The 27,724-nt window shown below is 50.6% G+C and overlaps 1 protein-coding gene across 1 annotated transcript in view; it reads right to left on the bottom strand.

The window, feature by feature from the left end:
* Window positions 1–624: 624 nt before the first annotated feature.
* Svop (SV2 related protein) overlaps window positions 625–27,724 on the bottom strand; it is an 82,731-nt gene continuing 55,631 nt past the window's right edge. The window contains exons 7-16 of the mRNA XM_027923387.2: window positions 20,723–20,786; window positions 18,225–18,350; window positions 16,376–16,504; window positions 14,922–14,995; window positions 12,883–12,959; window positions 10,065–10,172; window positions 6,709–6,820; window positions 5,765–5,846; window positions 3,790–3,879; window positions 625–2,182 (exon numbers count right to left, since the gene is read on the bottom strand). Of these exons, the coding sequence (XP_027779188.1) occupies window positions 1,976–2,182; window positions 3,790–3,879; window positions 5,765–5,846; window positions 6,709–6,820; window positions 10,065–10,172; window positions 12,883–12,959; window positions 14,922–14,995; window positions 16,376–16,504; window positions 18,225–18,350; window positions 20,723–20,786 (1,069 nt within the window). The 3' untranslated portion in view covers window positions 625–1,975. The remainder of the gene's footprint in view (window positions 2,183–3,789; window positions 3,880–5,764; window positions 5,847–6,708; window positions 6,821–10,064; window positions 10,173–12,882; window positions 12,960–14,921; window positions 14,996–16,375; window positions 16,505–18,224; window positions 18,351–20,722; window positions 20,787–27,724) is intronic.

Below are 27,724 nucleotides of genomic sequence, written 5' to 3'. Positions count from 1 at the left end.
TCAAGCCAGCCTCAGCAAAAGCGAGGCCCTCAGCAACTCAGTGAGACCCTGTCTCTAAATAAAATACAAAATAGGGCTGGGATGTGGCTCAGTGATTGAGTGCCCCTGAGTTCAATCCCTGGTACCCACACCCCACCCCTGAAAAAAAATAAAATAAAAAGAAAGATTGTATTACCTGGGAGAACTCAGATGTCCAGAAATCATTAGAGCTCTAGCTACTTGGAGTTCAAGAAAATGTGGATGTCAGAAAGAGAGAGAGAGAGATAACGATAGATCTGCCAAGCTGTGTGCTGTCGGACAGCCTGGACTGGGGGGGATTGCAGCCTGTTTCCAAGGACCGGGGAGTGTTTGCAGCTGACCTAGGACTTGAGCCTGAAGAAGGCATCCATCATGGCCTCCACATCCTTAGAACCAAGGGTCATGCCCAACACACTCCAAGCCCGATGGTGCAGGTCAATTGTGCAACTCCCCCCTCTTTTTGGAAGAGTTCATCCTATCAAAACGCTGAGATTTCCTCGGATGGACAGAGTTCCCAAGACTGTCAAACTGAACGGCCACTGGGACACTATGACAAATGAGCAGGCTGAGACCTCCGCCATGTCCGTCACCGACATGTTTTAATAGGAGATGAACGCACACATTGGGTTCCCTTGACATCGAGCAACGGGTGGGTCCTCTCTGGCAGCCTCCTTCCTCCCTCCGTAGGTCCTCCGCCTTCTCCGTGGGGAAAAGGCTCGTGTCGACCAATCCTGGGAGGGATGCAGCCGGCTTCCTCTGAAGGCCAACACCAAGCCCCCAACGGCCTCCTTCCTCCTCCTCTGAAATTGCTCACTCTTCCCACATCCGGGCCTTCCTGCTCTTCCCCGCTCCAGGATCCCCACGGGCGGTGCCACAGGTGGGAGCCCGGGAGCTCACTGTGTGGTCTGGACCAGCACAGCCCTCAACAGGGGGTGCCCACAAACAGGAAGGAAGGAGCATGTGTGCGTCAGGGATTCCTGCTCCCCTGACCCCGACCCAGGCACGTCCTTTTGGTTCCTCTGCCCACTCAGCCCTCTACCTAGGCGCAAAATCCAACCTTGAAACCTGAGTGAGCCACTTCCTCTCCCCAGGAGGCACCACTCAGGCTGGCCCAGGAGGAGACCTGGACAGAACGCCTGAGTGTGGCCTTTGCTGCTGCTACAGGGGTGACTCCTGTTTGGGCTTCGAGCTTGAATTTCTCCTCCTTTGCGCCTCAGCCCCCAATTTCTGGGCTGGGAGTGGGATCACAGCTTTCTGAGTTTGCCATCGTGTGCAAACCTTGCTCTTCCCAGGGACACGTCCGGATGCCCTGGAGCCAGAGACACAATTCCAGAGGTAGCCACGTGGGGACACCGGGCTCAGGTTCCAATGCAGGTGCACCAGCCAGTCTCCACTGGGCAGACCCCAGGGAGTCAGGGGGACCCCTGCTGACGGGCAAGAGAGCATTTCCCCAGTCTAAGAACAAGCCACTCAGGCCACACACCTAGGTCACCTGTCATCTCAAAGAAGAAAGCCTGGGGCCGGGGGGTGTAGGAGATACCTACTGAACAGGTCCAGTTGGTGGATGGCAAGTGTCACAGGGGTCTGGGCCTGGACAGTATCTACAGAGATCTTTTGGTGGTGGTTCACTGAAGGTGTGACAGGGTGACTCTGGGTGGCATTTGCTTGGCTGCCAGGACCCCCAGACTCACCTACAAGTGGCAGTTTTCCCATGCAGACCCACAGGTCGTTAGTAAGCCTTCCCCTACACAGAGAACCCCTAGAGCAGAGCCTCCCCATCCCGGGCGGCCTCAGTGAACACGGCAAACAGAGTCAAGACACAACACCCTGTTAGTCCAGCCCGTCTTCTCGGGTGAGTTCCCGACGTCGGCAGTGACCACGAGCTGCCCGGCTGGGCCCCGCCGGCTCTCCCGGCTCTGCGGCCTCCAAGACACCAGCTCAGCTTCCCCAGCGGTCACTATTCCTGAGAGCCAGAGTTCGACCTGGCCACACCTGCACCGTGTGTCCCTCTGCCAACCATCTCCTGGCCCCACTCCCGGTGGCTAGACTCCTGGAGTCCTCGGCCTTTGGTCTCGATGGGCAGAAAACAGGAAGCCACGGCGGCCAGGAGGCAGCAGCCACTGTACACTGCCAGCGTCAGGTACACGGAGGACTCCAGCATCACCTGGGGAGGGAGACGCAGGTGGGTGAGAACATCCCCTCTGGCTGGCCATGGTGGCCCACGCCTGTCATCCCAGTGGCTCGGGAGGCTGAGGCAGGAGGATCCTGAGTTAAAGCCAGCCTCAGCAACTTAGTAAGGCCCTAAGCAACCTAGTGAGACTCTGTCTCTAAATAAAATATCCAAAAGCCTGGGGGGATGTGGCTCCGTGGTTAAGCACCCTAGGGTTCAATAGAAAGGAAGGATGGAAGGAAAGAAGGAAAGGATGGAGGGAGGGAGGAATCGTCACAGGAACTCTACAAAACAGCCCTGTGAGCGGAGCACTTTACCCCCATTTTACAGAGGAGAAAACTGAGGCTCAAAGAGGGTAAAGGCATACCTAGGGTTATACAGATAATAAGGATGGGGCTGGGATTTGAACTTGAGCACCTCAAGCCCAAGAGTCTGGACTCCTCATAATTCTGCTCTGGCCTGTGCCAAGTTCCCAGCTTTACAACACACGGCAGGCCACGTGGCACGGCTGACTCCTGTTTCCTCATCTGCAGAATGGGCAAAAGGGCACTATCACGTGAGTGAGAGGACAGCTGAGAGCACCTGCACTCTGCAGCCCCATGGCAGGTTCACAGCCAACATCAGCTAGGAGTGGTGTGCAGTGGCCAACCACAGCGCCAGAGAAATACTTGGCTAACACATGTGTTGGAATTCCATTTATTTCAACCATCCAGAATAGGCAAATCCACAGAGACAGAGGGCAGAAGGACAGTTGATAAGGACTGGGGAAGGAGAGAATGGAGGGAATGGCTGTTTGAAGGGCAGAGGGCTGGGTGTGGTGGTGCCTGTCAATAATCCCAGCAACATGGGAGGCTGGGGTAGGAGGATTGCAAGTTTGAGGCCAGCCTCAGCAACTTAGCAAGGCCCTGAGCAATTTAGCAAGACTCTGTCTCAGAATAAAAAGAAAATAAAAAGGGCTGGGGATGTGGCCAGGTGGTTAAGTGTCCCTGTGTTCAATCCCTGGTACCCCACCCCCCAAAAAAAATAATTTTAATTACAGGACTTTTATCTCAATTAAAACAGAAAAAAAAATGTTGGATATTCAAAAAGCAATAGACTTAGTGAGATCCCCAAAGCTTAACAGAAATGCTTAGAGGCACACAGAGTTGCAAAATTGTGTAACTCTCCCTTATAATTCAGTTTTGAAAAGAGAGATTAGGACATTAGTTTCCCACGTTGATCCAGTTATTTTTCATCCCCAAATTTGGGGGGTGGTAGGTTTGTTGGCTTTGCTGGCCTCACACTCCTGGGCTCAGGCCCCCCTCCTGCCTCACACCAGGGCACTGATGCCCAGCTTATCGAAATTGCTTGGGGTCGAACCATCTGGCACTCGAAGGGTCTCCTGCCCAGGGAGGACCTGAATTCCACTGTGGCCCTGTCTAGGTCCCAGCTGTGTGACCTCGGTGACTCCTCTCCCCCTCTGTGCCTCTGTGTTCCCATCTGCACGCAGGCGGGTGGCAGGCCCACTCTCGTGAAGTGAACGCCGAGGGCTCGGAGGGACAGCAGCTGCTCACTGTGCCCTGGGCTCTGGAGCCCCTCCCCTGCCGTCGGGTGACACCCACCTGAGCGATGAAGGGCGTGATGAGCGCGCCCACCCTGGCCATGCCGCTGCAGGTGCCCAGGCCCAGCGCCCGCGTCGCCGTGGGGTAGACCTGGAACGGAACCAAACGTGGGCTCAGGAAGATGCGAAATTCCCTCCGTCCCCTGCAGCTCAGGACCGAAGTGACCACCCCCACGGGCAGGCCTGAAGTCCAGACACGTCCTCCAGGTACTGCTGACACAGTTAAGGGGTGTGAGACTGGGGGCAGGGGCATTCGCACCCCAAAGTGGGCAGCAAGTTCAGCCAAGGCAGAGGCCCAGGGGTGGATGTGGGCAAGAACCCAGTCCGGGGCTCCTCTTGCCCCGGGAGGCCCCCAGAGACTCCTCTGTACCCACAGGGTCCCACCTGCGACTTCTCCCGAGTTCCCCTTAAGGCTCTGACCATGGGCTTTCAAGGAATTTCACAAAGAGAGACGAGAGTGCTACACAGCTTCTGTTTACACCCCGGTGTGGCCACGTGCACAGCTGTCCCCTGGACCAAGAGAGGGGGACGTGCATCTTTCAGGCCAAGATCGTCAGAGGGGACATGTCCTCTCCACTGGCTTCCTCTGTCTCCGGGAAGACTCCAGGACCCTGGGGCAGGCAGGTTCTCGACCTCAGCACCCTCGGGGGTTAGGATGGGTCCTTCTCTGTCCTGGGGACCCTGCTGTGCAGGGAGCTCAGCATCATCTCTGGCCTCTGATCCTGGCCCCAAGTTACAACAACCCCATGCACCTCCAGATGGTGCCAAGTATCCCCTGGGGGACAAAGTCACTTGATCACTGCAGGATGGAAAGCTGCTCCCCAACCTAGATCACCTAGATACTGGACTGCTTCACAGATGAGGAACTCTTTTCACATCAACCGATTCCATGTTGGGGGTTATTTGTTACAGTTTCGCTGGGCAGTGTGGGTCAGATGGTCTTTGGCATCCATGCCAAAGAGCACAGAGCAGCCATGGACAGAGGTCCCTTGCCTGAGGATGGGTTAGAGCCCAATAAATCCCTTCCAAGTTAAAAACTCAACAATGCACTTAATACACCTAACCTTCCGAACACTACAGTGTGGGTGCTACTGAATAGCACCGGGCTTTCACTCCGTCCTAAAGCTGAACATTTAGAAATCAGGAATCATCTGTGCGGCTGGGGATGTAGCCCAGGGGTAGACCACTTGCCTAGCACACGCAAAGCCCTGGGCTCAATCCCTGATAACACACACACACACACACACACACACACACACACAGAGTGAATCATCTGTACATGAAAGGGTATGGTGTGTCACAATCAAACTTGATTACTGAACACTGAGATTTAAATGTCAACTGTCTCCTTCCATTAAAAATCCCACCCAGTCTTATGCCTGTAATCCCATCGGCTCGGGAGGCTGAGGCAGGAGGATCATGAGTTCTAAGCCAGCCTCAGCAATTTAGCAAGACCCCATTCTCAAAGTAAAAATAAAAAGCCCTGGGGATGTGGCTTAGTGGTTAAATGCCCCTGGGTTCCATCCCTGGTACTCCCCCACCAAAAAAAAAAAAAAAAAAAAAAATTCCACCCACCTCTCTCTTCACCAACCAGCTTTGGATAGTGACAGTCCCCCTGGGCACCTGCACCTCACTGTACACTCTGGGGCGTTGGTTCCCCTAGGCTCTGTGCCACACTCGTGTAACCAATCCCTTTATTAAACTCTTCTCAGTGACCGCTAGCCCAATGTGACTGCTCACACGCACCCACAGAGACAGCTTGGAAAGAGCTGTCCCCAGGGAGGAGAATGTGGGGTCCTTTCTCTCTGTGTTTACACAGGTAGGTGACATCTGGATTCTGCTGCTGAGCAGATGTTTTTATGAAGGGCTTCCCAGTTGCCCTTTGGACCCAAGGACACATTCCACGGGAGCATGCCAGGCGGCAGTTTATGGGGTCCACCGACCCCACCCCAGTCGTTCCCAGACCCTTCTCCTACCTCAGGTGTGTAAACATAGGCTGCTTGGAAGCCTCCGGAAATGAATGCTCTTGCAATGAAGAGTAACAGGGTGAGCACGTTTCTGGGGAAAGGGAAAAAAAGCAGGTGATCAGGTATCTGTGTATATGTGTGTGTGCGCGCGCACACACACACACACACACACACACACACAGCTGCCCCTCAGCAAAATCCTACCTTTCCAGGTGGAATTTAAACCCTGCAAATTGGCGAAGGTCACCTCCATCGAACGCACATGTAGACACACAGGGTAGTGACAATCCCCCTGGGGTAGTGACAGTCCCCCTGGGTATACATATTCCAGGACCCTCTCCAGGGTACCAGGCTGAGACATGGGGACATCTATAGTGCCCGGTTTGGGGGGCGAGACTGGATACTAATAATCAGCCCAGAGAGGAACTTAGGGGGTCAGGAGTGGAGCCAGGAGCCGGCTGAGCCAGGGAACGGACACGGGTATTCAGTATTTATAGGACAATCCTGATTCCCGACCCTCGATGGTCCCACTCCATGTCCCGGAATGCCAACATTTCCTGGTCCAAGCTGCATCTCGCCCGGCTTTCCATGGTCCATAGATTCCTCCTGGGGCTTGGTCTGGGCTCTCTCAGGTCAAGAGAAGGCACCGATCGCTTCTAGAGGCTGAGGTTGTTGGGATTTGGGAAAATGGAGATATGCCCAATTATCAGACTGGGTCTACTTGAAACGGGGTCAGTTCCATTGAACCAACGGACGCTCTGAATCCCTGCGTAAGTGTGACAGCTCTGTGCGTGATCTCACTGGGAGAGGAGGGGAAAGCCTGGATTTGATGCTCTCAGAGCAAATCCGGGGTAAAGGTCCCTGCTGCCCTCACCCCTGTCACAGTCCCCAGCCTCGAGCCTGGTGCGCTGGGCAGCTGCCGGGCAGCCGTGAGCCTCCCTCTGGGAACTCACCTCCCGACACAGATGGACAGCAGGAGGCTACAGAAGGAGAAGATGGCGAAGCACAGGGCCATGGTCTTCTTGCGGCCCAGGCGGTCGATGATCCACAGAGTCACCAGGACGCCTGCCGGGAGCAGGGGCATGGTGGGCAGCCTCTGCTGTGGATCCCAATGACCCTCCCTGCCATGCACACCCTGGTCCTCCCCTCCCCGTGAGAGTGGTCCAGAGCTAGTGGCTCGCTTCTAAGGACAGAAGAGGGGAGGGGGGGTCACTGCTCGGGTTAGGGTTCCCAAGACTGGCTTCCGTCTTGCCGGCATCCCCCGTCCCCTCTCTCCCCGGGCTCTTCTAACGTCCTTGGTGTGATGCAGAAGGTGACCTGGCAAAGAACTGGAGGTGACCTCCAGACAGCAGCCAGGGAGGAACTCAGGCCTTCCGTCCAGCAACCCTGGAGGATTTCAATGACCATCAGTTGGGCTTTCAGATGAGACCACAGGCCCTGGCCGGCTCCTTAACTGCAGCAGTGGGAGATGGGCCAAAGCAGAGGACCCAAAGGAAGCCACGACCCCCAGACTCCTGACCCACTCAAGCGACTGTGAGATAATAAGTGTGGTGTTGTAAGCCACTAAACTTTGTGACACTTTGTGGCATGACAATAGGTAAGTAATACAGGTGCCAAAGAGAACTGGAATGGTAACGTTCACTGAATCCAGGCAGCAGCATGCTCAGGCTGGGAGTAAGAAACACCCCGTTCTAAGACCGCATCTGTCTCTTAACTTGCCCTGTGTTCTTGGGCTAGTCCCTGGTCTTCTCTGAACCTCAGATTCTTCAACTGCTAAATGAGACTAAAAACTAAAACCCACCCCAAAAACCCTACCTTTCCTAAATCAGTAGAGGCCATATTGCATAGTGATTGTTATTACTACTAATGATTCTATTTGGGGGAAATACTTCTTGTTAGATCTATTATCATATTTAATCATCTAAAGAGCTCTCTAAATAAACACTACCAATAATCCCATTTTTTACATTCAATAGTTGATTAATAGGGTGTTTACTGTGGTCAGGAACTATGCTAGGAGGTTAGGATGTGTCAATGAATAAAAAAAAACATATAAAACAATAAATAAGGAAAGAAGAATCTGCATTTCAGAGAGAAATCACAAGAACGGTGAGTGCTTAAGGTTATGGAAATGTCACACACTGAACGTCACAGAAATGGTGGTTGGCAGGGCTGAGCCTTAACCCGTGAGCCTTTAATCTTACCTATTATGCTCTATGCGGAAAGGGTTTTAGGAAAGTGAGGGCGTCGCAGGGTTAGACTCTGGACCCTGCGCAGGGACCCAGTTCTTAGCTTTGCCAGCTGTGGGACACTCAGCGTCCTGGCTGGGTCTTCCCAGAAGTGGACGGTGGGACAAGGATGCAGGTGCCAGGGGCAGACTCAGGAGGTTGTTCACACAAGCACCAGGAGGACCGTGGGCAGTGGGATGAGGGAAGATGACCAAGAAGGTCGTGTTTCAAGCAGGTCACTCCCGTGCCCGGCCATCAGAGCCGAGTTCCACCGGAGGACCTGGGAGCCAGCAGGACACGCCCCCTGGACCCTCCTGCCTGGTGGGCAAGGCAGCCGGGTGTTTATACCCCAAGCCCTGCGGTCACTGTTGGAAGGCTGCTCCTGGGCATCAACTCTGCTCTTCCAGCTGCCCCCTTTCAGATACGGAGGCTTTTCACTGAGGTACAGAGATGCAGGGACTGGTCGACGTAAGCTGTAGGAACCATCCCCACTACACTGGCCAAGTTTCATCACTTTTCCAAGTCTCAGCATCTTCCCTCGTAAAATGGGATTAATTATACTACTTCACAAGATGACTGAGCTCGTATACTAAAGCATTTGGCACCATTCCTGGTTTACAGTAAGTATTTGTGGTGGCGCACACCTGTCATCCCAGAGGCTTGGGAGGCCGAGGCAGGAGGATCTCGAGTTCAAAGCCAGCCTCAGCAATAGCAAGGCCCTGAGCAACTCAGTGAGACCCTGTCTCTAAATAAAATGCAAAATAGGGCTGGGATGTGGCTCAGTGGTTAAGTGCCCCTGAGTTCAATCCCTGGTACTTAAAAAAAAAAAAAGTTGATATTCTTAGTGTTGCAATTACCATTCCTCTTCAAGGAAAAAAGATACCTAACCTTTGCATCATGTGCCGTTTTGCATTTCGGACGCCCCTCTGTCCTTTCCCATCTTCCTGGTGTTGGTGGGCAATTCTCCCTGGGTCTCTTGTATCTCTGCATATCTCAGGAGCAGAGCCCTGGTTTCAAAGTTGACTATTATTTCACACCGTCATTGCAAGGTTGCTGTATACAGCAAACAGCCTTGGAAGGTACAGGTATTGTCTCCTTGTGGTGCAGAGGGCAGCTACGTTCACTAAGTAATATAATAAAGATGATGTCTCCCTTTGGAGCAAAGGATGGACAGACATCCAGAAGCCCATTATAAAAGATTTGGGTTTCCTAAGCTTGGGGTTCCTCAAGGCTATGTTTGGAATATGGTTTGAACGTGTCCCCCAAAGGTTCTTTGTTGGGAGCTTGGTCCTCAGTGTGGTGATGTTGAGAGGTGGCGGGACCTTGAGGAGTGGGGTCCAGTGGGAAGCTGCTACTGCCCCTGCCCAGTGCCTTTTGCTTCTTGTCTTGCTATGTCATCTCTCCCTCTCTCATGTGCTTCCACCACTGTCATATCACCCACCAAAGCCAATCCAATGCTGGTACCTGGTACTTAAGCTCCAGAACCTTGAGCTAAATAGACCTCTTTATAAAGTATCCAGTCTCCGGTAGTTTGTTACAGTAATGACAAATGGACTCACACACTCAGCCATGTTGCAAATCGATTGCATGTATTGCTCTCTCTCTCTCTCTCTCTCTCTCTCTCTCTCTCTCTCTCTCTCTCTATATATATATATATATATATATATATCCTATTGGCTCTTCTTCATCATGGGCGTGGGACTTGGGGCAAGAGGAAATGATACAATGTGTCACTCATGTTGCTTTCTTCCAGGAGATTCGTGTCTTCTGCTAGCATGCAAGAATCTGGGCAGCTTACCCCGTCAGGCTTCAAAGAATTTCTTTCTTTTTTTTTCTTTTTTCCCCAGTGCTGGGGATGGAACCCAGGACCTCCCTGCCAAGAAGCAAAATCTCCACCCCTTTAAAAAAATCTCAGTCCATCACAGTTCTTGACTGCTTGTAGCTAAGGGTTGAAAAAAAAAAATCCCTGGCTTCCCTACAAACGGGGACTTGCTTCTGGGTGGCAGAGGTGGGCCCCCAGCTGAGCGGATGCCATGGTCTCAGGCGTCCCTGCCCGGCCTCACCCGGCCTAGGGCCCTCACCTGGGAACTCAGACAGGGTGGTCCACAGCAGGTCCATGTAGTCCTCCTCACTCAGGTACTCGCAGGCCAGACTGCACTTGGCTTCTACAGCCTTCTTGCGGCTGGAGACTAGGGAAAGAGGGGGACAGGGAGAGTCCTGTTGAGTTTTGGCTGGTCCCGATTTATTCCATCCCCAGAGTCAGGCCAGTAACACTTGGTAAAAGCAGAGCTGATGCCCCTGATGACTAAAATCAGGAGGAAATTTGGCGTCTCCCCTTCCTTTGTGTCCTCCCCTTTATTACCTTAAGCTGTGTCACCTGCTCAGCTGTCAACCTGTCAGATCCCTTAAGCAGCTCGCAGCTAGAAACTAGCACAACAAGGCGGGTCAGCCCTGGGTTCCCCTAACTCACCTGGTCCCCCATCAAGACCAGGCAAGACTCATGGCCTCCTGCTTCAGACCCTGAAGGGGCGCCTAAAAGTCTTCAGTCCTCGTCTCACGGGGACATGAGCCCACTGTAAAAGCCACCTCCCAGCCAGGGCGATGGTATCATGGACAGGGAACCCGCCCCTTCCAGGGCCAGGTGAGCCTCTAGCAGCAAGTGGGAATCGCCCTCCCTCCCAAGGGACAAAGAGCCTCCTTCAGAACCAGAACTGAGAACAGTCCGCCAGAACATAATTAATGAATAATTAAGGCAGCTTAATGACGAGACCTCTCGCCCTGACCCAGTTCTTCCTCTATTTAAACTAAAGCTCAGGGCTGAACTGCAGGGTTGCACTTTGCTCTCCCAACGTGACCACACTGATCCAAGTTCTTCTCCTTCTTTCCACCATGAGTTTTTCCTGCTTGGTTTTGGGGAGCAAGCAGCCAGACCTGATTAGTTGGGACCCCTGGACTCAGGCCTCTGGCAACAACTCTGATAAAGGCTTTTCTGCAGAGCTAATAAAAGCCAATTAGATCTTTTTTTATTTTTATTTTTGGTGCCAAGGTGGGGTGCAAAAGGCAGCTAGCATCCACAGATGATCCCCCTCCCGCACCTGCCCCCTGCACCAGCCCCCAGCACCTGCCCCCTGCACCTGCCCCTGGCCCCTGCCCCCGGCCCCAGCCCCCGCTGACCTGACCGCTTAGAATCAAACTGAACTTTGAAAGGGGTCGGTTTTGCCAAAGCTGGAGTCACAGCAGCCAATAAGAAAGGGCCTAGGGGACCTGACAAGGACGTTCCCCGGGTTTAACCCTCTCGGGAAAGTGACTTTAGACAACTAATCTGCTTTCCATTCCATTTTTGGATCTCTCAGCCCTCTTCTACCCCAGGGCTCTCCTCCTGGGCACTGTCCATCAGGACACCCTTTCTGTTTTAGGGAATGGGGTTTTCCCCAACTCTACACCAAGAAAAGCCGATTAGATCTTTTTCATTCTTAGTTTTGTTACTGGGGATTAAACACAGGGGCACTTTACCACTGAGCCACATTCCCGGTCCTTTTGTGTTTTTCAAAGATAAGGTCTTACTAAGTTGCCTAGGACCTCCATAAATTACTGAGGCTGGCCTCCAACGTGTGATCCTCCTGCCCCAGCCTCCTGAGTCGCTGGGATTGCAGATGTGTGCCACCATGCTCAGCAATTAGATCTTTATTTTATTTAAAAAAACAAAAATTGTGTGTGTGTGTGTGTGTGTGTGTGTGTGTTGCCAAAAATTGAACGGAGGGCCTCAGGCATGCTAAGCTGGAATCCTAATAGAGTCACATTCCTACTCCCCCAGTTACATTTGAAACTTAAATTTGTTGCCATTTGGTTTTCTGACACTTATAAAAGTTTTCTCCTTGTATCCCTTTAGCGAAGCCCAAACCACTGGCACTGCCAGATTCATGAATTGCTGTCTATTAAAATAAACTAAAACGTTGATGTGCTAACCTCAGGACCCCCACCCTGACCTAAAATGAGACTGTAAATGTTGGCTCCATCATGACCAGATCACCTGGTAATGGTGGTCCACCTTATGCACTGAATATAGCCCTTGCTGCTCTGCCACTGCCACTTATTTATTTTTAATACTTTTTTGGGGTGTCCAGGATTGAACCCAGGGGCACTCCGCCACTGAGCCCCATCCCCAGCCCTATTTTGTATTTTATTTAGAGACAGGGTCTCACTGAGTTGCTTAGTGCCTCGCTGTTGCTGAGGCTGGCTTTGAACTCGCGATCCTCCTGCCTCAGTCTCTGGAGCCTCTGGGATGCAGGCGCGCCTGGCTTGCAATTTATTTTTTAAAAGACCTGTTACTTTCTCTTCCACACTCTCTACTGCTACCGAATCTTTCCCTGTCCCTAATCTCCCTGAAAACAGGGTCGCCTTTCCTCCCCATCCAAGGCAGAGTTCCGTGTCCTTGAGCGCAAGAGCACCTCACCTTGGGAACAAAGGAATTCAGACTTGGGAGTGCATCAGAAGGTCTCAGAAATGCCCATCTCCCAAATTAACAAGTGAATTACAGAGAATGAATCATCTCTTTAAAAAACAAACAAACAAACAAACACAAAACACCCCTGTTCCTCTCTGGGCAGAATCACAGCCTCTGCTGCAGAGTCCCCCTGGTTTCTCCTTGGCTAACAAAGCAATAAAACTTCTTTTTCCTTTTTCTCAAAACAGTGTCCTCATTACTGGATTGGCAATGGGGACAAGGACCAAGCTTTCAATAACAATCTGGGTTTCTCTGCAGTATCTTGGAGGCCACAGTTTGTGCCAGGCCAGGCTGATAGAGGACAGCCACTGGTGTGCGTGGGAGCGGGTGCCAGCGTGCGCCTGCTGGGGCCCGGGGCAGGGGAGGGGGACTGGTGAGGAAATCTCAGTACTCACTGCTGCAGACGTCTCCGGCCTGGAAAAGCTCTGTGGTGAGAAGAACTAAGCCGTAGTAAGAGAAGGCATTGGAAAACCTGCCAGGAGAGAGCAAGGAGGTGAAGAGCTCAGCAGGGCACCAAGACCTCTCCTCCCACACCCTTGGGAAGGATCCGCGTCCACCCACTTAGGGGGCGTCTGTGGACCATGCTGAGTCTTTGAGTGCCTTCCTGAAGACCCTGAGCAGGAAGATGACAGGTACCAAGCAAGCAGGTGATGTCATCCAAGGAATTGATGCTGTGTCCTTTGAAAGGTCAGCAGCATCATACCCCAGACACACGCCTCCCCCCAGGGCTGTCTACCCACTGGCTACCTGCTGAATAGGGAGGTGCTCTCCACTCCAGCCAACCCCCTGAAAAATCTGGCTTCCTCCACATTTGCATGGGCTTGGTGAATGGATTCAGCTCAGTGTGGGGGCGGCTGGACCCTGGTTCTGTGTATTATTGAGTTTTTTCTCCTCTCCTCTGTAACTGGCCACTGAGGGGACACTGCCCTGCTAATCATGACAGCAGTGCTCAAAGGTGGGTAGGAAAGCTGGGGACTGGTTTAAAAAAGCACGTGAAGCCTGAACCGGTTTTCCACACCGTTGATGCCATGATGCTCACGACTTGGTACAAAGCTAGCTGACAGGATGGCTGAAAGTTGATTCAGATCATTGCTCTCTGCAGACATCTCCCCGATCAGGCCCCTTCTTATGGTTGTTGTTTAAGAAAAACTGAACAGAGTCAGAACTGGAAGTTCCAAGAATGGTCATGTTGACCAAATCCTGGTTCTCAAACTATGGACCGTGTACCACCAGTGGTACCCAAGGCAATGGAGTCAGAGAGAACACTAACAGATCATGCATATTAACTTTTTTTTTTTGGGGGGGGGTACCAGGGATTGAACCAAGGGGCACTGGACCACTGAGCCCCATCCCATCCCTATTTTGTACTTTATTTAGAGACAGGGTCTCACTGAATTGCTTAGTGCCTCGCTGTTGCTGAGGCTGGCTTTGAATTCAAGATCCTCCTGCCTCAGCCTCCCCAGCCACTGGGATGACAGGCGTGCACCAGGGTGCCTGGTTTATTAACTCTTATTGTAGAAAATCCTCTTTTAAATTTTCTTTAGATTCTTTTGATTACATCCCAGTCCTGTGTGTGGGCGGATACATCCATAACATCTCCACTGCCCCCCAGTCTCTGTCTCTTAAATATAGAGGCTCCTTGCTTCAAAGCTCAACATAGTTGCTTTTTACCATATTTAACTTTTTTTTTTTTTTTGCACTGAGGAATGAATCCAGGGGCACTTAATCACTGAGCCATATCCCCAGCCCTTTTTTATTTTGAGACAGAGTTTCATAAAGTTGCTTAGGGCCTCACTGAGTTGCTGGGGCTGGCTTTGAACTTGCAATCCTCCTGCCTCAGCCTCCTGAGCCACTGGGATGACAGATCTGTGCCACCGTGCCCAGCTTACTATATTTAACTTTGATAGTACCTTTTATCTATGGCCTGCAATTAAGGTGTTTTCCTTCAAAACAGATATATAAAATGTTTTTTACCCGTTTTTTTGTAGTACTAAAGATTTCACCCAGGGCCTAACCTTGCTAGGCAAGAGATCTACCACTGAGCTATTCCTCCAGCCCTTGTTTAAAAAATAAAATTTCCTTTTAAAAGATATCGAGTTTGAGCCTGGCGTGGTGGCACACGCTTATAATCCCAGTGGCTCAGGAGACTGAGGCAGGAGGATCCAAGTTCAAAGCCAGCCTCGGCAACTTAGCAAGGCCTTGAGCAACTTGGATGAGACGCTGGCTCTAAATAAAATATAAAAGGTGCTGAGGATGTGGCTCAGTGTTTAAGCACCCTGGGTTCAGGCTCTGGAACCAAAACCAAGCCAAAAACAAAAACAAGATCTGCTGCCTGCGATGGAGGCATTCTCTGTGCATCACATTAATACAAAAGCCAATTCCAGGCCCAGTTGGTGGTGCAGGAGGGCCAAAGCAGTCGCCATGCAGCTCTTACCATATAAACCACAGCAACAAGGTTGTCCATCTAAAATGCGGTGTGAAAAGATCTTTCATCCTGCCTCGGTCTTCCTGTTTCAAGACAAGGACACGTGGTTTACTGTCCCCCCCCTCCAGCTGTGTGGGGCTCTGGCTGGTGGCCTGACCCCTGTGTACACCCCAGTGCTGGGAGGGAGCTTCTGTGGGCAGGACAATCATGCTGAGGACCCAGGACTCAACCGACTGCCGCCAGCCTCAACCCCCTCCAACTGGGACGCCATGAGGTCCCTCAGGGAGTCCCATGGACCCAGGTGTGGGAATCTACTCCAAGGGTGTGCAGGCATTTCATGCACATGCACGCACGTGCATGCATGCATACACACACACACACACACACACACACACTTCCTCCTCCAAAGCTAGCTCTAGGTCAAGGTGACAATAAGGTACCTACAAGCCAACCCACCACAGGACAATCCTCCGAAAGACAGATGAGCTAAATGACCTATTTGCCAATGTCATGAGATTTATGATTTATCAGTATCCAAGAACTTATCAAGTCCTTGCTTTACAATGTTCCCTTAAAAACATTCTAGGACCGCGATTATGCTCTTCTTTGATGTAGTTCATGTACATGTTTTTCCTAGGAGCAGTTTGAGAAATGCTTGTTATTTAAACATGCTAACAATGAAAACAGCCCTCCAGATAATAGGTCACTTAGTTCACCTACAAGCCCTGTCTTCACAAATAAAAATATCTTTGTAATAAATTATTGTTGTTGTTGTTATTATTATTATTATTATTTTGCAGTATTGGGGATTGAACTCAAGGGTACTCTACCATCGAGCCACATCCCAGCTCTTTTTATTTCAAGACAGGTTCTCACTGAGTTTCTGAGGCTGGACTCCAACCTGTGATCCTCCTGCCTCAGCCTCCAGAGCTGCTGGGATTACAGACATGCACACTGTGTCCAGCTTTTTATTCTTCTTATTATTATTTAGTGCTGGGGATAAGACCCAGGGCCTTGCACGTGCTGGGCAAGCACTCTACCACATCCCCCACATCCCCAGCATATAATGATCTTACTGCACAACTGTGGCCCATCAATCACATTACTAGCAGGACTTCATCAGTCCTGAAAGGCAGACCCCAAGCAGAGGCAGTTACAGGACCATCAGCAGATGGCACCTCCTACAATGGGCTAACCTGTCCACGTAGCATTTTTAGAACTTGGCAGAGGATACACAGATTGAAGTTGCCAAATTCTCCTTGCAGATCCTGCCTCTGCACCACCCCCCTACTCCATGTGCACGCGCACACACACGCACACGCATGTGCAGACCCCACCCTGTATACATGCGCTCTCTCACATGCCTGCCCACACATGGACATGCGCACATAGTGTCCCCGTGTACACGCTCCCCTGCACGCACACAGACACGCATGCCCCGGGCCGGGGGTCCAGGCACTGACCTGTCTGGAGATGATGAGCTTCCCCAGTGGCATGGGTGCTCCGTTCTCGGTCGCTATCCTCTTTAAGGTAGCAATGGCCTTTTCCTGGTTTCCGGATAGCACGTCATACCGCGCGCTCTCTGGCAGCCACTGCAGGGACAGGAGACCCAGGCATGGCTGGTGAGGGTGGAACTTCCCAGCCCCTGGCTCTCATTGAGGGTGGGGTCGCCAAGCTGGGGACTCCGGAGCCACAGACCTGGCTTCAAATGCTGACTCTGCTATTTTCTGAGCTGTGTGATCCTGTGCAATGCCTTGATCTCTCTGTTCTTCCATTTCCTCCCCCATAAAATGGGGGTCATAATAGATCCAACCACATAAGGTTGCTGAGAGCACTAAATGGGATAATCTATGCAAAATGTGTGGCTTGGAGCCCCCTGGATTACTGGAGTTATTACTGTCACCTCCTATTACTATTTGGCGCTGGGAGGGCTGAATTAAATTGTGACCACCATCAAAAATGTCACCCCCAATTCTCAAGAAACTATCTCATCTGTGTTGAGCATCATCTTGCAAACTCAGAGAAAGAGAGAGAAAAAGCCTAATGGAGTGCCAACTCCAAGTGACCAGATCAACCCATTTCTGTCAAATGAAGCCATGGTAACCTGCCAAGCAACAGGTATAGCAGAGAAAGCACAGTCATAAAATCTAGCTCAGATTTGAGTTCCACTGTTTACTTGTTGTAGGTCCTTTGACAAGTCCACTGGACTCTCTGGGACTCAGTTTCCTCAGCTGTAAAGTGGGTTGTGGCAGAGATTAGCCAATGCCCACTAAAGTTCACTGCTTCCTTTAACAAAGTGCAGAATTATCATTGGATGTGGCCACCCAGCCATGGACTACATTTCCCAGCTTCCTTTGCAGCTAGGTGAGACCATGTGACTTTCTTTTATCCAATAGCATGTAAGTAAACTATCCCAGGGCCAGGATTGTCCAAGAATCAAGCATGCAATCTCCACTTTCCCTTCTCTGTCTATTATCTGCACGTAGAAGACTCCAAAGCCCTGGAAGATGGCAGAGCCCCAAGCTACAAAGAAAACCTGGGTCTAGAATCCCACTGGCCATCCAGAACGCTCATTCTCAACTGGTATGTTAGTGAGAAATAAACTTCTATTGTGTTAAGCTACAAAGTTTGAGGGCTTTATCTGCCCCCCTAGTTAATGTAGAGGTTCATCAGTCCTGCCTCCTGTGGTTACAGGGAGGAATAAGTATACATGTAGAGGGCCTGGCACAGAGATGGCCACACAGTTAAACTCAGTATCATTAATACCCATTGTTGTTTCCATGAATTATTGTAGCATTTACCATACATATGAGATCTGTTAATCTATCGGCTTATTTTGAGACCCCACTGGTAGTAAAGTGCTTTGTGCATGAAATGGGAGTGTGTAGCTTGATCTCACCATAGGGTGTGGTTTATGCAGAGCTAATTTGAACTCCTGGATCCAGCCATGCCTGAAGCTAGATATTTAATCCTGTCATGCATCTACCCCTTTGTTTTACTCAAGCCAGTGTGAATTAGGTGTCAGTCACTTATAGCTTAAGAATTCCAATGAACCCTATGGTCACTGTTAAGTGTGGATCTGGCAATGATGGGGCCAGTGTATTCCTCTAACCCCAGGTGTCTTCCAGGAGAGCACCCCATTAGTGTCTGTCTGGAGGAAATCTATGGCTACCTCAGGCCTTGTTCCCTTATCTCATTTCCCGATTTCAAAAAACAAATTTTAAAGGTGGTCTTGGTGCTGTCCTCCACCGGCTTTCCACCAAAATACAGTCAAGTGCGAGGCAGGGAAGGAGATCTCCTAAAGATACCTACGAAGCACAGAACGGCAAAGAGGAGGAGCGGGACGGCCGACAGGATGAGCAGCCAACGCCAGCCCAGACTGGGCATCACGAACACCGCCAGGATGACCTCGAACACCGTCCCGAGGGCCCAGAAGACCTGGCACGGGAGAATCGGGGTCAGTCGTGGGGTGGGGAGGGGGTCCCTGGGGTCAGCAAGGTCAGGATGGCCACCTTTTTCTGCGGTCCAGAGGGCTGGGCTAGGGCCGTCGGGCTGTCCATCTTCCGAGGGTCCTGCCCACACCGATGATATTTGCATGGCATTTGCATGACATTTGCATATCCTGCGGGACGCGCAGCTTAGCAGCTCAGGCTGAGCAGGTAATACGCTCAGTATTATGTGATGTCAAAATGACAGTGGGCGCATTGAGAGGTTTTGGGTTTAGGGTCCCCACCCCCTTTTTATTTTTTGCAAAATACTTGTAATATAAAATTTCCCGTTGTAACCATTTTTAAGAGTTGGCTCAGTTTTATGAAATACTTTCAAACTGTACAACCAATGCACCGTCTGTCTCCAGAACTCTTTCCATCTTGTAAAACAAAAACTTTATATCCATGAAACAGGAACTCCTGGCCCTCCCACCAGCCCCACGCTCACTATTTTATTATGACTTTGCCTAGTCTAACTACTCATCGAAGTGGAATCATACAATATTTGTCTACTTGTGTCTGGCTTACTTCACCGAGCGTCATGTCCTCAAGGTTCATCTAAGTTGTAGCACACATCAGAATCTCCTTCCTTTTTAAGACTGAATAATATCCTATTAGGCTGGGTGCGGTGGCACACACCTGTCATCTCAGCGGCTCAGGAGGCTGAGGCAGGAGGATTGCAAGCTCGAGGCCAACCTCAGCAACTTACCAAAGCCCTATGCAACTCAGTGAGACCCTGTCTCTAAATAAAAATGCGAAAAAGGGCTGGGGATGTGGCTCAGTGGATAAGCGCCCCTGAGTTCAACCCCTGGTACCAAAAAAAAAAAAAAACCTCCTGTGTGGATGGACCACATTTTTCCTCTTTGGCATCCACGGATGGACGTGTGCCTGGCTTCTGTGTCTCAGCTATTGTGCATGCTGCTGCTGCGCACAGAGTGCCACACACGGAACGCTGTTCTGTTGTTGGGTCCGTCCACCCCCCTTGCTATGTGGTGTCCAGCATCCTGCACAGGATGGGCTGGTCCCTCCCTGTGGGATCGCTCCATGTCTCTGCAAGTCACTGCGCACCTCTTTGCCCCAATGCCATCCGCAGTCTTCCCTGAGTGCAGCCCCCAGGGAGCCTCCAGGAGAGGGAGGGCGGGAGGGCAGGAGAGAGGCTGAGGCCCCCTCACTCCTCTGGCCCCCTCCCTGCAGGGCTGGCTGCACCCCTCAGGGGGTCACGGCCCCTCTCCAGAGCCTTCACCAAACAACTCTCTGGGCTGTTAACTACTCTGTCCCTTGGTCCTTACAGGCCCTGGGTAGTGACACACTGCAGTAATAAAGGGTGCCTTCATTACTGTCCCTTGCTGGAACCCCTCTACAACTACAAACACCTGGTCCTTAACCGGCTCAGTGGTGTGCACCCCTGTCATTCAGCAACTCCTCCGAAGGCTGAGGCAAGAGGATCACAAGTTCGAGGCCAGCCTCAGCAACTTAGAACGCTTTAGCTGCTGGATCGTGGGAAGCTCTGAGGGATCCTGAGAGAAACAGGGTGTTAGGTGACAAGGGCTAGTTGGAGCCCAGGATCAGGGGGACCCAGATGCATTTCTCTATTTAAACAACTGGTTGATCCAGTGTAGACCAGCTGACTCCCACCCCAGCTGGTCAGGAGCGCATGCTGCCAGGATGGATAATCTGGCCTGTGGGGTCACATGACCAACGCTGTCATTGGGGTCACAGTGACAGAGGAGGTCCCAGGTGCTTCACAGTCAATACCGTGGACGTCCGTGTCCAGCAGAGGCCAATTAATCCCTTTGCCCCTGTGTGGAGGGCTGTTGGAAAGCCGTGTGTTTGCCCTGAGATCCTTCAGGTCCTGGTTGGAAATGGGTCATAAGCCCAGGAAGCAGGAGGGCAGGTGGGACTGGCTGGCCCATGGGGGTGACCAAGGACAGAGATCATTCACAAGATATGTACCGGTCTGGGGAAAACCAGAGGTGGCGGGTGATGATAAGAGCGGGGACAGGAGTTCCTCCGTTCAAGGTGTCATTCAACGCCTATTCTTAGGTAAAAGCCATTTCCAATTGAATAAGGACATACCACCTGACTGCCACCATTTTTTTTTAAAGGGACAGTTGATTTAATTTTCCTGTCAATCAAAGAGTGTGTCCAGACTGAAGAACAGCCCGTCGGAATCGACGTGAGGGGTGGTCCATCTGAGTCTTCTCATACTGAGTCTGTTAATTTTTTTAAAGTCCTTTTCCTTTGTCCCCTGTCTCAGGACACCTGTGAATCACCTGCCAGAGAGCCAGCCTCTTCTCGAGGCCCATCCCCCACCCTCCTTACCTCAATCAGCAAAATACACTTGGCCCTGGCTTTCATGGGAAGGAACTCGGCATACAGTGTCACCCTGCAGGCAGAGAGAAAGAGAGTGAAGGTCAGGACCCGAGGGAGGATTGCTAAAGTCTCTGAGATGACGTTCCTCCATGGATGATCATGCTTTCATGCCAGAATGTCCTGGGATGGTGACTCACAGGGATAGGCCCTGAAACTGCATTTTTTTTTCTTTTTCTTTTTGGTCCTGAGGATTGAACCCAGGGGCACTTAACCCCTGAGCCACATCCCCATGCCTTTTTTATATTTTATTTAGAGACAGGTTCTTGCTAAGTTGCTTAGGTCCTCAGTAAATTGCTGAGGCTGGCTTGGAACTCGCGATCCTCCTGCCTCAGCCTCCCAAGAGGCTGGAATTACAGGAGTGTGTCTCCAGGCTGAATGTGCATCGTTCTCTAACTCCCTAAGTGATGCTCAGATTTCCTAAACACATCCGCTCAGTCCTACCTGCAGCCCAGTAAGCCTGGGGGAAACGGGGTATGGGGTTATGGGTAACTTCAATCCAGATCAGGCCTCTAGCCCTCGTGATCTTGAGGAGTTCGGCCTTTTGTTCAGTAGGACGCCCTCATCCTCGCTCCATTGAAGCCTGGCTGTGTTTTCCTGGCAGCAACGCCAGATACAAGGCTGGGTCTTCCTGGCACATCGTGTGAGGGGCATGTGACGTCAGCCCTCCCCATCACTGGGGACCTTAATTTTCATCCAGACACCAAGTTGGTCTGACAAATTTCTCCACCCTACTTAATCATTTTCCCCCCATTTGGCACTAATAAGTACATTGGGGGAAATATCTGGAGGACAAGCCAATATCCAGTATTCCCCACAGTCTCTCCCCACCGGTTTTAGCTCACGGCTGCTTCTGCCTAAATCAACTATGACCACGCTGTGTGTTTTCAGATTTCTGTCATTCCTTTTACATTTACTACTTAACATCCTACTACGAGGGAGTGCTCTCTCCTTCTCCTTCTCATGTACCCCTACCGTCCCTCCTCCTCTGTCTCCATCCACCTCTCTCTATCCTGAGCCGTCTAGACACTATCTATCATGGGTGTATCTATTCTTTATCTACCCATCACCTATCCTACTTCCTGGTCTTCCTCAGCCTTCTGGCATGCTGGGCACAGAGGAGAGCTGCCCACCCTGCCTCCCCCTTCCATTAGCCTAGGAAGACGAGGCCTTCTCTTCTCCACATCTCCCACCCAAGTCGGGTGTCTCCTGGCTTGGGTGGGAGGCATGGGGGTGGGGTGGCCAGGTTCAGCCACTCGGGCCTGTCATCCCAGCGGCTGGGGAGGCTGAGGCAGGAGGATCATGAGTTCCAGACCAGCCTCAGCAACTTAGCGAGACCTTGTCTCAAAAGAAAAGAATAAAAAGGGCTGGGTTTATAGCTCAGTGGGAATGCATCCCTGGGTTCAATCTTCAGTACCTAAAAACCAAGCCAAACTCCCAGTGTATTCACAGGAAATTGTTCTAATATGTGCCCCGAGAGGGAAATGAAAGTAGTGTTTCCAGAGAGCTGGAACCACCTAAACTGGGCCAAATATGAGTCCAAGAAAGCTCAAGGGACCCCTCCCACCAACCCACACCTCACTTTACCTTGGCTCCATGTGCACACCAAGAGGTGACAGGAAACACAAGCCGGGGTCACTGGGGGTCACTGTGGTTAACCAGAGCATGTTGGACACCCCGGGGAGGTGGGCAGACTGTTCGGTGGAGCCCAGACCGCCTCTGACCACGCACCCCTCCCTTGACCTTTTCCCCACCCTTTTAGGAGTTCTCCCCAGAACACGCCCCCTAAGTCATGAGGACAGGAATCCCAGCCTCAGGCTTCTGGGGACCTGAGCTGTTCACACCGGGCCTCAGCAATGCCACTGAGATTGAGGCGCTGGTTAAAGGCTTCGCCTGCGTTCTGACCGAGGGCACCTCTGTCCAGAGCAGGTAGAATGTTCTGGAGCTTCAGAGGAAAGGGAGGGGTTCAGTAGTTCAGACCAGAGGAAAGCAAATGTCCTCTAGTCCTACTTCCCAGTACCCATTTCTGTTTGTCCCCCTTTCTGCCTGGGGTTTGCTCTCTGTTTCCGTCTCTCCACGTCTCAGTCTCTCTCTTGAACTCTTAGCTGGGATCGCACCCAAGAATTTTAAGCTTAGCTGGGTGTGGTTGTGCAGCCTGTAATGCCAGCTACTGGAGAGGCTGAGGCAGGAGGATGGCAGGTTGGAGGCCAGCCTTAGCAACTTGGTAAGGCCTTGTCTCAAAATAAAATAAAAGGACTGGTGATGCAGCTCAGTAATAAAGTGCCCCTGGGCTCAATCTCCAGTACAAAAAAAAAAAAAAGAATTTATGTTGGGTGTGGTAGCACATACCTATACTCCCAGTCACCTGGGAGGCTGAGACAGGAGGATCAGAGATCTGGATACCTTTAGCCCACAAGTGTGAGACTAGCCTGGGCATTATATCAAGATACCAATTTTTAAAAAATGAACCCAATTATTAATTTATTTATTTTCTGGTACTGAGGATTGAACCTAGGGGTGCTCTCCCACTGAGCTACATCCCCAGCCCTTTTTATTTTTTATTTTGAGTTAGGGTCTCGCTTAGTTGCTTAGGGCCTCATTAAATTTCTGAGGCTGGCTTGGAACTTGGGATCCTCCTGCCTCAGCCTCGCCAGCTGCTGGAATGACAGATGCCCGCCACCCCACCCAGTCCCACTCCTTTTTTGTTTTGAGATAGGGTCTCACTAAGGTGCCCAGGCTGGCCTCAACAGGCACATGCCATCATGCCCTGCATTAATTTGATTTATAAATAATCATTTTTCCATTTTAATTTCTTTCTCTCTTTTTTTTTTTTTTTTTTTTTTTTGTTTTGTGGTGTCAGGGCCCCATACATACAATTGCTCCATCACCAACCTACATTCCCAGCCCCACCTGTTACTTTTTTTGCCTCTGGGGATTGGCCTCTGACACCCCGAGCCTTTTCATTACATGTATAGCCCTCTGGCACACATATATTGTATCTCATGCATGAACCATGATTCCTTGATCACAGCTACATTTTATTGAGGATCTACTGTGTGCCAGACACTGTTCATGGAGTATCTCCCTTAAGCAACACTGAGTGGGGTAACAGGGTAGGAAAGCATAATTCCCTGTGTGTGCGCATATGTGTGTGTTTCTGCCTAACTTTAATCCTTATTTCCATATCTGTATCTACTGGTGTCAGAGAAGTCGTTACTTGACCAGGACTGACCTCTAGGTCAGGGAATAGAAGAGACAAAAATGTTAACCCCGCTCTCTTTACACTTGTAGCCCAGCAATCTTCCCTATTTGGGTGGTTTAGCAGTTACAAGTAACACTTCCTTAAACATCTTTAAGTCAGAATTTTTGTTTTCACATAGTTTCCTAAGATTTCCCTAAATAGACTGGTGTGTGTGTGTGTGTGTGTACTGGGGATTGAACCCAGGGGCACTGAGCCACTGAGCCAAGCCCCCAACCCTATTTTTTATTTTATTTAGAGACAGTGTTTCACTGAGTTGCTCAGGGCCTCATTAAATTGCTGAGGCTGGTTTGGAACTTGTGATCCTCCTTCCTCAGCCTCCTGAGCTGCTGGGATGACAGGTGTGCACTACTGTGCCTGACCCCTAAACAGAATTTGAATCAGCGGATGTACTTATTTTTAAGACTTTTGAAATATATTACTATCCCAATTGTTCCAATTTCTATTCGTTCTAGGACCTCTCTTAACAGAAACCAGGGTGAATCTCATTTACTTGAACTCTAAGAATTGAGAACAAGTTTAACAGACTGCAATGTTTATCCTGTATGACTCCTTAGAAATTTTATTCTATTTTCCAAGTGGTGTGCTTATGTTATTTTTTAAAAAGTCAGTAATTAAAAAAAGAGAAACATTTCACCTTTCCTCATCAAATTAACGCCAAACTACCAACGAGGCAAAAATGATATCCAGGATTTGTTTTGATGACCTCTAGCATAAAGTCTTTGGGATACTGGGGATGAACCCAGGGACACTTTACCACTGAGCTACAACCTCAGCCCTTTTTATTTTTTTATTTTGAGACAGTGACTCACTAAGTTGCTTAGTAGGGGCTTTGCTAAATTGCTGAGGCTGGCCTTGATCTTGCAATCCTCCTGCCTCAGCCTCCTGAGGTGCTGGGATCGTAGGCCTGCGCCACCATACCCGGCTCCAACATCCCATTCTTAACCACTTCTACATTTGCCAGCCCCAAATTCCAACTGCCCATCCCTGCCGCTCTTTCCTGAGAACTTTCTCTCTGGTCCTTAAAGCTTATTTTGCCAGCCTGTGGGGCAGGCCAGCAGTGCCGCGAGAATTCAGACATCCCAGCAGCCACCCTCAACAAAGGGCAGTTCCCTCCGTCACCCCTTCAGAGGGCCCATCTGGAGTCTGTGTTGCAGAATCCGTGTGAACTACTTGCTCTTGATCCCTCTGTGTCAGGGTCGGCTTTCATGAGAATTTGGGACTCTTTCCCTGTTCATGTGGAGAGGGCTCTGCATTCCCATTACTTCAGTGCTGGGCAGGGAACGCGGGAGGCTGGAGCAGGCCAGGCAAGCGCTCTGCCACCGAGCCACACCTGGGTCCCTTACTGAGGCCTTCACGAGGCTGCACACTTCTCCACCTTGGAATCGATGTCACCGTTTCCTGACCCACCCCCCATCGGCTTCATACAGAAGTCATTTCCAATTTTGTTGTTGTTGTTTTTGTAACTTAGGTCACAAGGAACATCTTTTCCTATCATTGTTGCTTCCCACATTTCGGATGTTATATTTATAGCAGTTCATCATGAAAACGAGCTGTTTGATCTCCCTCCAAACTGTGGCCATGAGGACGCTCACATGACAGATGAAAGGACTCGGGCCTACGGAAATCTCGTGGACGGCCCTGGGCAATCAGAGACTTGCCATTTCCTTCTTTGGTGGAAAGAACAGAGCAAGGACGGGTTCATGATGAAATTGGGAGGCAGATGTCAAGGTCCAACAGGTGGGCAGCTACCTGGATTTTTTTTTTTTTTTTCTGGACCAGGGATTGAACCCAGGGGGCGCTTAACCACTGAGCCACATACATCCCCACCCTTTCTATATTTTTATTTTGATACAGAGTCTGAGTTGCTCAGGGCTTTCCTAAATTGCTGAGGCTGGCTTTGAACTCGCGATCCTCCTGCCCCAGTCTCCCAAGAAGCTGGGATTATAGGGGTGCGTGCACCACTGCGCCCGCCCGGCTACCTGGGGTATGGAGCTTTTTAAACTCCGGAGCCTGGGGCCTTGCGCATGCTCATCACGCATCCCATCCCTGAACCGCGCCCTCAGCCCCGGGATCCTTTATCTGCAAGAGCAGCTCCCACCCAAGCAGGACGCTGGTAGCTGGCGGTTTCCCAGCGCAGTCACTTACAGAAACGGCGCTCTGCTGGGCCACACGGCGCCCTCTGCTGGACACAAAACACCACAGCCCACCCACCCACCTGCATTTTGCTTACTTTCATGAGAAGATACTTGCAATTAAGGGTATTATCATTTTCTGATGCTTATTTGCATTTCTAAATTTTCTAAAATGTATTGTTTGTAAGGAGAATAATCCATAATATTTCTCTCCCTTGCTCGAATGAACGTTGATTCCCTCCTGATGCTCCTCCATGCACAGAAAGTCCAAGTATTTGCATCCTAAACGTGACTCTGACTGCAAGCGCTCTCCAGCCCCGGGCAGGACTTGCTCACCGCCGTCAGCGCTTTGGCACTGGACAGATCTGGATTTGAATCCAGTTGCCCCTGGCTTGCTAAATTGTCCTGGTGTCTCCCCCATGGTATCTGTGCCACTAGGCAGTGTGACTTTGTGACTCTTGGCACCAAGTCTCTGTCAAGGTCGGGACGTGGCTCAGTGGTGGGACACTTGCCTACCAGGTGCCAGGCCCTGGGTTCCATCCCCAGCAGTGGAGGGGAAAAGGGTCTAGTTTTCCCACCTTGAGCCTTGGGCTGGCCTTGAACTTGCTTCCACGTCTGAGCTCTGAGCCTGCTTTCTCATACATGGGGATGTAGGAGAATGCCCGGGTGGTGGCCAGCACGTGACCAGCACCTGTCATCGTTACTGTCGGCATCAGTACTATTAATGTTATCGTCATTCTTATGAAAAACATGAGGTATGAATCCTGGTGGCTTGATAGGGAGAGAGGCCAGAGGACACACACCTGTGTCCCCTGTCTCCACCTTGGGAATCACCTTGGGAATCTTCTAGACACCACCAGACACAACCCTTTAGCTTGGACCTGAACTGTGAGCCCAAACAAACCTCCTTCCTTTATAACTCACCCAGCCTGTGGTGCTGTGTTCTTGCAACAGAAAACAGTCTAATGAAGTTATAAAGACTTCTGGTTGTTGGGCTTTAAAATATATATATTCAGAATATCTTATTCATCTGGTTTTATGAGGAGCTGATATTGGGGAAGGCTATTTAAATGAATGGAAACGCTTAATTACATTTAATTTCAACTGAATATCTTCAACTAAATGCTCAATGAACTTAGGGGAGCCATTTTTTTATAACTAGACAAGAACACTCTCTAATTAAGACATAATAATTATTTTTATGCAAATGACTAGTTAAAGTGCACGAGAGCCAGGGGCTCTCTTGGGTACCTAAATATATCTTCTGTAATTTTGTTTATAGTTCTTATTTGCCCTCCTCACAGATGAAAGAGGCATCTAGAAGAGCAGTTAAGAGAATAGGTTTATCCCAGTGACTCAGGAGGCTGAGGCAGGAAGATCACAAGTTTGAGGCTACCCTCAACCACTTAATGAGCCCCTGTCTCAAAATAAAATTAAAAAGGGCTGGGGACATAGCTCAGTGGTAAAGTGCCTGTGGGTTCAATCCCCAGTACAAAAAAAAGGAGAGAGAGAAAGAGATCGAGAGAGAGAGAGAGAGAGAGAGAGAGAGAGAGAGAGAGA

Source organism: Marmota flaviventris, chromosome 1 (genome assembly GCF_047511675.1).
Source record: "Marmota flaviventris isolate mMarFla1 chromosome 1, mMarFla1.hap1, whole genome shotgun sequence".
In the NCBI taxonomy this organism is placed as follows: domain Eukaryota; kingdom Metazoa; phylum Chordata; class Mammalia; order Rodentia; family Sciuridae; genus Marmota; species Marmota flaviventris.
Note: the sequence above shows the minus strand (reverse complement) of the source record. Positions and strands in the feature narration are given on the sequence as shown.